The 14,135-nt window shown below is 42.5% G+C and overlaps 1 protein-coding gene across 2 annotated transcripts in view; it reads right to left on the bottom strand.

Moving 5' to 3' along the window:
• Positions 1 to 10,065, bottom strand: part of NT5E (5'-nucleotidase ecto) — a 51,731-nt gene extending 41,666 nt beyond the window's left edge. Inside the window, exon 1 of one of the 2 annotated variants that reach the window (XM_063605407.1) lies at positions 3,666 to 10,065. In XM_063605407.1, the coding sequence (XP_063461477.1) occupies positions 3,666 to 4,004 (339 nt within the window). In that variant the 5' untranslated portion in view covers positions 4,005 to 10,065. The remainder of the gene's footprint in view (positions 1 to 3,665) is intronic. The other variant, XM_003822843.6, reaches the window with a different exon arrangement.
• Positions 10,066 to 14,135: the final 4,070 nt, after the last annotated feature.

The raw sequence follows: 14,135 nt of genomic DNA, 5'->3' as shown, positions 1-14,135 counted from the left end.
TCTCCAAACCCATCAGCCAGGGAGCAGATGGGTAAAATACGTGGAGATGGGTAAAATACACAGAGCACAATTCACAGTGATGTATAGGTATAAGTGCATTTAGGGCAACATGGACAAATCATAAAAACAATAAGTTCAGGACAAAAGTAAGAAACAGAAAGGGCTAAATAACAGGACTAGGTATGCCATTATAAAATATAAGCACACAAAGGTTTTGAAAGTGCATGTAGAAACAAAACTATATGCAGTCCATCAAACACATTAGAATGTTGTCTATGTGGGAGGTGGAGGGTGGCGAACAAAGGACCATCTATCTGACTAACCTGTCCCCTGGGTGAGTTAAAGGCAGGGGCCATGGTTCCCACCCTGGCTGCTGCCTCCCCCATTTAGGAGCAATTGGCTAGGGCTAAGGCTGCAGCCTTATGGGCAGGAAGTGGGCTCAGCAGCCAGCGCCTCAGAAGCAGCAGCCAAGCAGAGAAAAGGCACCTTTCTAGGGGACCCTAGAGACCTGCTCAAAGCTACCTTCCCCACAGCCTGTCTTGGTGAGAATCTCACCTCTGGAGGTGGATACCTTCAGTTTTGTGCTGTGGGGAGATTTCATAAGTCTGCTCAATGAGTAACTATAACAAAAATAGTTTAGGCAATGGTACTTAGGTAAGATGGTAGAGGGCAGGCAGGTGGTAGACTGTGCCAGGCTGTGAGAATCAGATAATCTGATGCACAACCCAAACCTTCCCTTCCTCACAATTCCCCTCCTCCCCACCCAGGGCACATGAAACTAACTTTCAGTGAGCACCAGCAGGGATTATCTCATGTATTCCTCACAAAACCTCTGCAAGATGGGGGTTATCACTCCTGTTTTACAGCTAAGGAACATGAAGCTCAGAGAAAGTAACCAGGCCAAGTGCATACTGTCAGTGCTTCCATGCTGTCTTCCTCGTGCCTCAGGGGACAACAGTCCTTCCACTGAGACAGCTACACTAACTGGAGAGTTTTGCCATCCTCTTCCCAGTTTTCTTCCTAGTAGTGGTTCCAGGGGGTCTCCAGGATTGCCCTGGGTCCTCTACAGCAATCAGGATTACTCCAGTAGGTCTAGAAAGGGTACACCTCCTTGGAAGTTCCTGCTCGAGGGGACTCCTGTGTTTTAGCTGGATTCTAGGAAATTCCTCTTTGTCCTCCATATGCTTCAGTCCTTTTATGTGGCTCCTTTGAACTAGGTCCAGTCTCCAGGAAACTGGAGATGCCCCTCCACAACTGTTTTCCACCCTGATTTGAATCCCCAGTGTCCTAGGAATCAATATGCGGTGAGTGGTTACGGTGGAGGAACGTTTATACCACAACAGCAATAAATTCTCTGAGGGTTAGCATAATATAAACAATTGACAGTGAAACATCTGTGCAATACTGGAGTACAGCAGAGCTTTAGCACATGCTTTAGCACTACAGAACTGGGATTTTATGCACGTCAAATCATGTTTGACACACTCCCAAACTACACAGGGTAAGTCCGGAGGACACAGCCATCTAACCTTGCCATATGATCCGCTCCCAATCTTTACCCCCTGCCAACATTACGTAAGTAGCCTATTTTTCCTCAGAACCCAATTCAATTTTCTTGAGCAAAATTTGAAAGAAAGTAATTTCATCCAACAAAAAGGATTCTGAACAAACACAGAAGGGATAGGCTGTAACTTACAGCAGTTTACTCAGGCCTCACCTAGATGTCCTATCATAAACATTTGATACCGTGATTAACACCAGGAGCTCAACTAGACTTACAAGAGGGAAATATTATTAGGGAAAACTAGGAATTCTTCATTCTTATTTTTCCACTGAAAAGGGTTCACACAATTGTGGAGAAAAGAGTGTCACAAAAAGTAAAATTTACAAAGTCGTGGTTTATATGCAAAATAAAACAAACACATGTAAGTTTATTCTACCCTTCTGGGAGGAAGTGGAGACACAGGGTAGCAACAACTCAATTCTACAAATATTTATTTTGTCATTACTGAGTGCAAAGTATCAGGGAAGTGTAGCTGTGGAATACCAATGCTTAAGAGACCACAGAGTTCTTGAAACCCACGATTCTTCTTCAAATCCAGATGTGTGTGAGCCCCACCTCATGAACTCTGAAGGCTGAAGGATCCGCTGGAATTTCTGCTGCAGAGTGTCCCTGATAAGCTCAAAAGCATCAGAACGGAGGGAGCTTTCTCCCCTTCTCTCATCTCATTAAAATGAGCTTTCTTGTTGTGGGGGGTTGGGGAGGGACCTTTAAAACCAAACAATGGTGCCCTCTTATCATCTTTTCCTGTCCTCCTTTCTCCAAGTTTCCAGAGGGGAAAATAAAACCAAACAAACCCCTCAGCATTGTGCTCTCCTGACCTCTAAGCTCTTCTCATATAAAGTGTACTGTTAGCCTTCTGTATCCCAGCCTGATCACACTTCCCTTTCCCTTCCACACTTGTGGACCTCACAGATTTCTCTGGACCTTTCTCTGGAGATTTCTCTGTTCTTCCTCTTCCAAAGCTCTTAAGTTTTCTTCTCCCAAGTTTCTCCACAGTCTTGCTGAATCCCTTTACTCAAGGCGTTTACACAGGGTTAAATTTGGGTGGTGGTTTTATTTTTTTTTTAACCACCATATATACGTCTTGGTTGTACTTATTTATTACTGTGCAACCACCTCTGCTCCCTTTCTAGAATTTAGTGCAATAGAAAAGGCATTACCTTTAACAGAACATTTGGGACTTTGAACTAAACTTTTGCACATGTTTTAAGAGCCCATTATCTCTTAAGTTGGACTCTTCCTAAATCTGCTGCCAAACCTACTTTATTGAAATCCTTTGAAACCCAAGTGTTTCCACATTTTGGCTCTCTCTGAAGTTTCTTTCTTTCTTTCTTTCTTTCTTCTTTCTTTCTTTCTTTCTTTTCTTAACCCTATATTATAGTGTCTGGTAATAACAACATTCATAGACACCACACTATGTGTCTGGTAATAATATAGAGACCACACTATGTGCACTATGTACAATTATGATCCTTATTTTTATAGAGGATAGAACTAAGGCAAGAAAGAGTAAATAACTTGCTCAAGGTCACATAGAAGGTAATTGAACAGAGAATCTACCCCAAAGCTGTGAGCTTAATTACTCTCAAGCTTCGGGGTCAAAGAGATCTGGTGTCCATTCTTATCACGTCTCCCTTTTTGCGGGGATGGTGCCTGTTAATTTATTCAGCTTCTTTGACGCTGTTTCCCTTTCAATAAGATTGAGATAAAGCATTTTTCGAAAGATCTAGACTGAGATAAAGCATTCTTTGAAAGATCTAGCAGTAAATGAGAGTTGCGTGAGGGATCCGATTCAGTCCCTAGCTCTGGATAACTGTCAGTGCTTCTACGCACCCCACCTGAAGCCCCTCGCAGGCAGGACTGGGTCCTGCTCCTCTAAATACTCCCATCTCCTAGTGGGGGCGCAATAACGTCCGTTTAAGACGAATCGTCCAAGGGACTTCTATGCATCCAGCTGGCACACTGGCCGGAGTCTCACTTTATCCCCACATCTCTCCGCGCCCTGGACCTAGGCTTGCCACACTCTGCCATCCGCTGCTTTTCCAGCCCGGCTCCTCTCTCAGTCCGGGACTACTATCCCGGGCGCGGGCTCGGGTCTTACCATGGCATCGTAGCGCAGGGCGTTCATGAAGTGCGCCACCTCGGCGCCCTTGTACACGGTGAACCAGATAGTGCCCTGGTACTGGTCGCCGGCGTCCAGCAGCAGCACGTTGGGTTCGGCGCGGCGGATCTGCTGCACCTTGGTGAAGAGCCGAGCCACGCCACCCATGCAGCGGCTGGCGTTGACGCACTTGCTGGAGTCCTCGCTGGTCTGCTCCAGCCGGCTGTGCACGTCGTTGGTGTGCAAAATCGTAAGCTCCCAGGCGCCAGCCGCAGGCCACAGCACCGCGCCCAGGGCGAGGAGTAGCGTCGCGGGCGCCCGCGCGGCTCGGGGACACATAGCTGTGGCGCGTGAACTGGGTGCGAAAGCGGGCGAGCCGGGCGAGTGCCGGCGAGTAGGGGCGAGCAGCTAGGGCCGGGGCTCCGTGCCCTGGCTGGAGGGGCGGGGCCCGGGTCAAGGCCGGGGCGGGTCCTTCTTCAGCCTGGAGGCCCGCTTGGCGGCCAGGCGCAAGTTCGCGACGTCACCCGATCCGACCCTGGTACCCGGAGCGGCCCTGGCGCGGCTGTCGGCTGGCACCAGCTCCCTGCAGGAAGAGTGGAGAGGTTGTTCCCGGCGGGGAGCGGGTATCGGCCGCATCCCGGCCGGACCAGGGAGCCTGGGCGCCGGCAGTTCGGCTGCTGGTGCGCTGCTCTTTCGGGGGCGCAAGGAAGGAATTGGAGGGGTCCGCCCCGCGCGTGGGTCCTCTCTGAGTCTCGCCTCATTCGAGGCACGGGTTTTTCTACAAAAGGAATGTATGGTTTGTGGTTGCGCTAGCTCATCACTTCAAAGAACCAAAGAAGGAAAAGAGAGGGGGCGGGAAGAAAGATGAGCGAGCTGAGGGGCAGAGAGGAGGAGTAAAGAGAGGCCGGGCAGAGGAGCTCCTTGCAGTTTCGGGCTGTGAGAGCCGAAGCTCACTGAGATGTGACGCTTCCTATTGGGTTGAGAACGCACGAAGTCTACGATGCTTAGACAAAAAAATCTCAGAAACTAAGAAATCATTCGAATCCAGTTCCTCGTTTATTCACAATTAAAACCTTAGTGATAAAACAGAGGCGACGCGTGGACAGCTCCTGGAAGCAGAAACACGATTGGGGTAAAATCCGGCAGCTATCAGGACGGGAAGGGATGCTGCCCTTCTTTGCTTTTCTGGTCTTATTTTATTTTATTTTATTTTTATTTTGTCGCGTGTGCTTTCGGTGTCGCAGTGAAGTCATAGCCAAATACAATGTTAGGAAGATTTTCCTCTATGTTTTCTCCTAAGAGTTTTATAATTTAAACTCTTAGACCTTTAATCCATTTTGAGTTAATTTTCATATATGGTATGAGTCCAAATTTACTCTTTTTCATGTGGATATCCAGTTTTCTTAGTACCATTTGTTGAAAAGACATTCTGTGCCCGTTTTTAAGACATTGACCTGAGGTTCGGAGATTGTAAATCATTTGCCAAGAAAGGCCATGCAGTTTGGGAGCAGCAGTGCCTGGGGCTACAGAAGACCCTTGCTTCTGGGACACCTTCTAATGTCATGCTTTGCAAGGTTTTGCTCTGTCCCTCTTTGAGCACCTGCTAGAAGCAGGTAAAAGAACTGGTAGTTTTGCTGTTTTAACTTAAAAAAAGAATGATTTTAGACTTACAGAAAAGTTGCAAAGGTAATAAAGGGAGTTCCCACATACCCATCACCCATATTGCCTTATGTTAACAGCTTATATAACCAATGAAACTAAAAACTTAACAGTGATACAAAACTATTAACTGTGTTACTGATTTTATTTTAATTTCACCAACTGTTCCACTAATGTCCGTTTTCTATTCCAGGATCCAATTCAGGATACCATATTGCAGTTAGTTTTCCTGTGTTCTTAGCCTCCTCTAATCTGTGACAGTTTCTCAGTCAGTTGTCTTCAAAAACCTTGACACTTTTGAACAGTACTGGTTTCTGTATACTATCCCTCAGTTTGGGTTTGTCTGATGTTTTCTCATGATTGGACTGAAGCTGTGGATGTTTAGGAAGAATGCTACAGAGATTATGTGCCTTTCTCATTGCCTGGTATCTGTGGGTACACGGTATCAACATGACCTATCACTGATCACTGGGGAACTGATCATTTGTTGTTTCTTGTCTTTTAAACCTAAGCCACTGCAATAGTTTCTGAAATTCCTGTTCTGGGGATGCTACCAGATTTCTGCTTCAATATCATTTCCATGCCATTTGTTTTCATATACATCTAAAATGGCCTTTGATTGTTTATTGCACCAAGTTCAAGCTTCGCAAACTGGCATTTTGAAGTCTCATTTTATCCAGCCAACTCTACCTTCCACTGTTCCTCACACATTCCCTTTGTCCTCATTTCTTCTCTCCAAACCACCATTTCCAGTCTGTCCTCAGGCCAAGGCCCAGGGTTCCTTTAATTTCTTGTTCAAGTCAACATGAAGTTCCTTTGACTTCTTCACACAGCAGTGAGTTTTTCTCTTTTCTAAATTTCTGGTCAGTTCCTACAATCTCACTTTAATGTAGTTTTACTTTTTTTCTCCAGGTGTTTAATGTGTGTTTTTGGTCTTCTCCCCAAGCAATGGAAACAGAGTTGCTGCTTCAGTGGTAGTAGTACTTGCAATTCAAGTAACACTAACTTAAAATCTACTTTAGACACAGTGGGCGATAGTATGAAAGAACCAAGAAGGATTTCGGCTGTCCTGGAGCTGATAATGCTGCAAACAAGGTGAGGGTGCATACAGTAAGTAGCCGCAAAGCCATGAGGATCATAGAAAATTTCCCAAGTCCATGAGGAAAGAAAAATATACAGGCAAAAATTTACATACAAATCAGGGCTTTATTTATTGTTTCATCAGTTGATTAGACTTAAGAAAGTAATGAAGAAAATGTCAAAATAATGCAGAATGAACTTAAAAGTGTGTGGTGCTAATATCCATTACATTGGGAATAGCCCCCCAAATTGAGAAAATATTATTTCAGTACATATTAGAAAACTATTTTCTGACTCAGGAAAAATCTCACTCACATCATTGATGAACAATATATCTAGTGCTAAAACTAGGTTTTAATTTAATGACTATAGCCTGTACTACACTCATTATATAATAGGGTGACAAATACTTTAATAGATTACATATTACATCCAATAACAATACGTTATTGATTTATTAGAAAATAAATGGGTATATAACTCCATTTGTCAAATCAGTTCAGTCGGAACCATAGGTTGGCTATGGATTGCAAAAGTTCTGCAAAAATCAATGAAAGCAGTCTGTAGGAACCAATAGTAAAATTTACAAATAGTAAATTGTGTGTAACAATCTTTTATATCAGAAAAATTTATAATAAATATGTATGTATATAAATGCATGCGTTTTTCTTTAAGAGTCAGTTGTTGAACATTTACCAGCACACCGCTGGAGCTATCTAATGGATAATATATATTTAAGTTTCTTTTGTGATGAGAACCTATTTTATATCTTATCACAAAGTCTTTAATAAAATATCAATTTTTCTTTAAATTTGCTGAGATAGATTTATTTAGGTGGGCTGAATTAAAAATCTGAGACCTGCTTTTAGGTGAATGCGGGGTGAAAACAGGGACCGGCCAGGCGCGGTGGCTCACACCTGTAATCCCAGCACTTTGGGAGGCCGAGGCGGGTGGATGACCTGAAGTCAGGAGTTTGAAACCAGCCTGGCCAATATGGTGAAACCCCATGTCTACTAAAAATACACAAAGTTAGCCAGGTGTGGTGGCGGGCGCCTGGAGTCCTAGCTACTTGGGAGGCTGAGGCAGGAGAATCTCTTGAACCCTTGGAGGCAGAGGTTGCAGTGAGCTGAGATCACACCATTGCACTCCAGCCTGGGCAACAAGAGCAAAACTCTGTCTCAAAAAAGAAAAAAAAGAAAGAAAACAGAGGGACCTTGTCATAGGCATCCTGGCACATTTGGATTATGCTGTTAAATGACTATTAATATTTCATCTTATTGGTAAGAAAACTTAATGTGATATTTAACCTGGCTGAATAATTTGCTTAAGATCATTCATGTCCAAGTAAGTGGCAGTCAGATTTTGAGCACAATTGAATTCCAATACTCAGGTTACATTGTTAAGTCTTCACAAAAGCATGAAGGGTAAATATTATTATCTGCTCCCCACCCCTACTTTTTCTGTGGTGAGAACGCTTAAAATCTACTCACATAGTGATTTTCAAGTATGCAATACATTGTTATTAACTATAGTCACCAAATTATACAGTAGATCTCTTGAATCTATTCTTCCTATCTAGCTGAAATTTTATATTCTTTGATCAGCCTCTCCAGTAACCCTTCAGGCAGCCCCTGGTAACCACCATTCTACTCTCCACATTTTTTCTTTATCCATTCATCCATTGATGGACAGTTAGGTGGATTCCAAAGCTTGACTATTGTGATAATGCTGCAATATCATTCTCCTTTTATGGGTAATAAAATGGAGCTTCAACATGTTAAATTAATTGCTCAAAGTTCCACAGGTGGGCAGGATTTTTTTTTGTCTTTTTATATTTGTAACTCTATTTCACATAAAGGCTCTCTGTCCACTCAAAAGGTTTACCTCTTGCTGTCTGCCACCTGTTATGCCCAAGGAGTAGTTCTTGGTCTGGGGACTTCTGAGAAGGCTACAAAAGCTCAGAATCCTTTCTTGCAACTTTGCCGTGATCTCTTTGTGGCCATAGGAGGACCATCCGTCTATATTGGCCTCTTTAATAAGCCACAAATAATAACAGTGGTTTAGATTCGAGTCAATCCAGGACACAGAATGTATGTTTTCAGAGGCTGCACATAGAATGCACAGGGGATGAGGAAACTGGCCTCTTGCACAGTCACTGACTCCGACATCTAAGCTCAGACATGCCTCTTTCTCCAGCACTCTGGGACGACAGAGGTTCAATGTGCGGCTTCTCTGTCACAATCTACTACTCAGCTGCTCACAGCAGAAGTACAAGCAGAGTCTTTCTCCCCTTCCCCATTAGACCTTGGTCCCTTCACGCAGTGGACTTCCTCCCTCCCACCAGATTCCCAGAAACAACATGGAGTCTGAGTCTCTCTCCTCCATGTGGGATGCTTCCTTCCCATAGGCAGCAGGACCTGGGAGTTTCCTGGGGCAGATCCTCTCTGTCCCTGGGTAGGTGACTTTTAAAATATCATTATTGCTTTCCAATCCCCTTCTGCTACTCTGTTGTGTAGTTCCATATTGCTGGATCCTGAGTCCAAAGGATTAAATTACATCACTCTGTTAGATCCCACCAAATTAGCTACCTTCTAAAACCAAGAAGAATTAAAGGAAAAATTTTCAACTATATTAAGAATTGATATTTCCATGGATATTGTATTTTTTTAACTTAAATTATGGGAAAAGCATAAACAACTATATTACTTTCTTCAGGAAGAGGATTAGTAAAAGATACTCAGTTCAAAGGAAGTTAAGAATTTTAGTAGGAGCATGGACCTGCTCCAACTAGATTGTAAATATCAATATAAACTACTTCCTTTATAAGAAAAACGGTTTAGCTCTTCCATTGAAGTAGCCCAAGAGTGGCTGGGCACGGTGGCTTACGCCTGTAATCCCAGCACTTTGAGAGGCTGAGGCGGGTGGATCACCTGAGGTCAGGAGTTTGAGACCAGCCTGACCAATATAGTGAAACCCCATCTCTAGTAAAAATACAAAAACTAGCTGGGCATGGTGGTGGGCGCCTGTAATCCCAGCTATTTGGGAGGCTGAGGTAAGGGTATTGGTTGAACCCCGGAGACAGAGGTTGCAGTGAGCTGAGATCGCGCCACTGCACTCCAGCCTGCGCAACAGAGTGAGACTCCATCTCAAAAAGAAAAAAAAAAAAAAGAAAGAAAAAGCTCAAGAGCAATGTGACCCCATGACACAGCTTAATGCTCACTACTATAGTAATATTATTTTCCACTAACGGGAACCAGGATCCTTAGAGAAATGACTAATTTGATATTTGAGGTTACCTCCCATCAGGGTCACAAACAAGAATGTAGGCAGCTTCCCAACCTAAATCACTGCTAATAAGATGATGAAGTCATCTGTTATAAAACAAGCAGCAAGTGGCTTTCCAGTTGCTATGATGAGAAACTCTGATTGTAAGCAATCTCATGAGATTGCCCATGATAATTCCAACACTTGAAGGGCACATTGCTGTCACTTTCAAAGATTCACTGCTATTCCAACTTGCTTTTCAGAAAAACTGTGAGTGGCCAGGCCATACTGTTTTCTACGATAACACATCCTTTTGAGCTCAGAGGTACTTAGGTTTTCTGTGCAATGGCTCTTTTTACAATCCAGTGAAGCCTATGGGCCCTTTTTAGAATAATATTCTCAAATGCATAAAATGAAATAAGTTGAATTACAAGGAAAGCTAGGTATAGTGAAATAAAGTTATCAAAATATTTTTAAAATTTGTGATATAGTAATATATACATTCTTTATTAGTAAATTAAAAAACAAAAACATTTAAAATTTTGCCTAAGTAAGCAAAATTTTATTTTTGAAAGACATTAATATGAAAGCAGTAGTTGCTTAGCTTGAATAAGAGAATTAAACTATGAGGTGGTCTTTGACAAAGCAATATGTGTCATGTTGGCTATCTGATGAATTTTGATCTTTTTTTTTTTGGATGGCCACAAATGCTGACAATCCCAAGTCACAAACTATATTGTTGTGACTGGAATTAAAGTTTCGACAGCTCACTTTACAAGGCCAAGACAGGCAGATTTCTTTCAAAGAATATCACAATTTTTTAGTTAAATTTCAGTTGTAGTCAAATTTTTATCCAAATATCAATGACTTCATCTTTGGCTAGGTCAGTATTTTCAACATAGTTAACAAATATTTTCTTTCAATGTTTAGTGCTTTTTAGTTTAGTGTCTTGGTGACCTGGGATATGCAAATATCTCATCAACAGAAGATCTCCAATATAGTGTTGGCTAGAAATTATAATAGGGCTGGGTGCAGTGACTCACACCTGTAATCCCAGCACTTTGGGAGGCTGAAGTAGGCAGATCATCTGAGGTCAGGAGTTCTAGATCAGCCTGGCCAACATGGTGAAACCCCGTCTCTACTAAAAATACAAAAAAGTTAGCTGGATGTGGTGGCAGGCACCTGTAATCCCAGCTACTTGGGAGACTGAAGCAGGAGAATCGCTTGAACCTGGGAGGCAGAGGTTGCAGTGAGCTGAGACTGCACCATTGCACTCCAGCCTGGGCAACAGGAACGAAACTCCATCTTGAAAAAAAAAAAAAAAAAAAAAGATAGGGCTGGGTGCAGTGGTTCACGCCTGTAATTCCAGCACTTTGGGAGGCCGAGGCAGACGGATCACAAGGTCAGGAGTGGTGGCATGCCCCCGTATTCCCAGCTACTCAGGAGGCTGAGGCAGGATAATCACTTGGACCTGGGAGGTGGAGGTTGCAGTGAGCTAAGATTGCGCCATTGCACTCCAGCCTGGGTGACAGAGCGAGACTCTGTCTCAAAAAAAAGATAAAAAAGAAATTAGAATAGTAGATATATTTATGTTATTCTCAGACTTAGGTGAAAACCATTCACTATTTTCACATTAATATGGTTTGGATATGTGTTCCCTACAAATCTCATGTTGAAACGTAATCCCCAGTGTTGTTGGCGGTGAGGCCTGGTGGGAGGTGATTGGCTCATGGGGGCAGATCCCTCATAAATGGCTTGGTGCTGTCCTTGCAATAATGAGTGCATTTTCACTCTATGAGTTCACATGGATTTGGTTGTTTAAAAGTGTATGGAATCCTAACCTGCTGCTGCTCTCACCATGTGATGCGTTAGTTCCCACTTTGCCTTCTGCCTTGAGTAAAAACTCCTTGAGGCCTCACCAAAAGCTAAGCAGATGCTGATGTCATGCTTCCTGTATAGCCTGCAGGACTGTGAGCCAGTGAAGCCAGGCTTTAGGCAGAATTATAGTTAGGTATTGACCATGGTGCACTGGCGCAACTTGATCCACTTCCCTGTAGCTGCTAACTAACTTGAGAGTCATGTAGCAAACTGACCACCTGCTCCCACATTGTTCCTATAGATAGAATCTCTGGAACTGGATTTTTTTTTTTTTTTTTTTTTTTGAGATGGAGTCTCACTCTGTCACCCAGGCTGGAGTGCAGTGGCGTAATCTCCACTCACTGCAATCTCTGCCTCCCTAGTTCAAGCGATTCTCCTGCCTCAGCCTCCCAAGTAGCTGGGATTACAGGCGCCTGCCACCATGCCCAGCTACTTTTTGTATTTTTAGTAGAGACAGAGTTTCACCATGTCAGCCAGGCTGGTCTCGAACTCCTGACCTCAGGTGATCTGCCTGCCTTGGCTTTGGGATTACAGGCCTGAGCCACCACGCCTGGCCGATACTGGACATTTTAACCCAATAATTGCTTAAGGTGTTTTTTGATATCCTGAATTCCAGCAGAATGGCTGATGCCAGCTGGTCTGAAGACCCAGAGTGTAACTGACTCAGGACAGGAATGTAGTCTCTTAATCTACCTGCCCTATGACTTCACCTCTCACTTCTTGACCAATTAGCAATCAGTACATTTTAGCCTGTCACCTGTCCAGGTCCCTTAAAAGTCCCATCTCCCTATCTTCTGGAGATGTGGATTTGATGTTTCCTCCTGTCTCCTTATTTGGCTGTTTTATGATAATTAAACTCTTTGCTGCAACTCCTGCTGTTTTGGTATATTGGTCTGTCACTGTGCAATAAGCAGTCGAATGCAGTGGTCCTATAACACCTTTGCCAAATTAAGGAAGTTCTCTTCTATTTCCAGCTTGCTGAGAGGTTTTGATAATGTTTATTTCCTAGAAAAGAGAAATCTGTAAAATACCCAGAAAACTTCAGAAGTCTATCAAAAGTTCTATCTGTCTAGATGACATTAAAATTGAACTATGGATTTATAATCATTTCCTTTCTGATATAAACTGTATCCTCTGGCATTGATTAGATAAAAGGATCAATAAAATATTAGAAAATTAAATAAAGGTATAAAAAGAATCATACTCTATGACTAAATGAGATTTAGCACAGGTATTCAAGGCTGGTTCAACATTTATTCAAAAATCAATTAATGTAGTCCATCATATCAACAAGCTAAAGAATACAAATTTTAATTTTGTTTATATTAATTTTTACTCTATCCTTATTTTCAGAGACTGTGTACACAAAGAATAAAAATTCTATGATCATAACAATAGATACAGAAAAAGTATTTGCCAAAACCCAAAACCCACTCATAATAAATAATCTCAGCCAACGAGGAATAGAGAACTTCCTCAACTTGTTAAAACCATCTATATGTAATCCCAGCACTTTGGGAGGCAGAGGCGGGGTGATCTCTTGAGGTCAAGATTTCGAGACCAGCTTGACCAATGTGGTGAAACCCCGTCTCTATGAAAAAATACAAAAATTAGCTGGGCATGGTGGCGCATACCTATAATCCCAGATACTCAGGAGGCTGAGGCAGGAGAACCGCTTGAACCTGGGAGGCGGAGGTTGCAGTGAGTTGAGATCGTGCCATTGCACTCCAGCCTAGGCAACAACAGCGAAACTCCATCTCCAGAAAAAAAAAAAAATCTATAAAGTAACCTACAGCTAACATCATACTTAACTTGTGAGAAACTTGAAGCTTTCCCACTAAGATCAGAAAGAAGGCAAAGATATTTCCTTTCACCATTGCTTTTCAACATTGTCACAAACAAGAATGTAGGCACTGGAAGTCCTAGCTCATGCAGTAAGACAAGAACAGGAAATAAAATGTATAACGATTGTGAAGGGAGAAATAAAACTGTCTTTATTGACAGATGGAGTGATTGTCCATGTATAACATCCAAAAGAATTGACACAAACACTCCTGGTATTAGCAAGCAATTATAGCAGGGTTGTAGGATGGGATATAAAACTAACACACAAAATATCAATCACTTTTTTATATACCAGCAATGAACAAGTGGAATTTGAAATGAAAAGCAGTGCCATTTACATCGGCCCGCCCTAAAAATAAAATACTTAGGTATAAATCTAAAAAAATGTATAGCAGATCTATATGAGAAAGCTAGAAAACCCTGATAAAAAAAAATCCAAGAAGAACTAAGTAAATAGATATGTCATATTCGTGGATATGAAGACAATATTTTCCGGATGTCAGTTCTTCTCCACTCTTCCCAAAATTCAACACAATCCCCCCAAATTCTCAGCAAGTTATTTTGTGGAGGTTGACAAACTGATTCTAAAGATTATATGGAGGGGCAAAAAGATCCAGAATAGCCAATGCAATATTGAATGAGAACAAAGTTAGAGAACTGATACTACGTGACTTCAACAGTTACTATAACTGCAGTAGTCAAGACAATGTGGTACTGAAAGGAGAAAAGACAAATAGATCAATG

This window comes from Pan paniscus, chromosome 5 (genome assembly GCF_029289425.2).
Source record: "Pan paniscus chromosome 5, NHGRI_mPanPan1-v2.0_pri, whole genome shotgun sequence".
In the NCBI taxonomy this organism is placed as follows: Eukaryota; Metazoa; Chordata; class Mammalia; order Primates; family Hominidae; genus Pan; species Pan paniscus.
The sequence above is the reverse complement of the archived record's forward strand: the minus strand, read 5'-3'. Positions and strand labels throughout refer to the sequence as shown.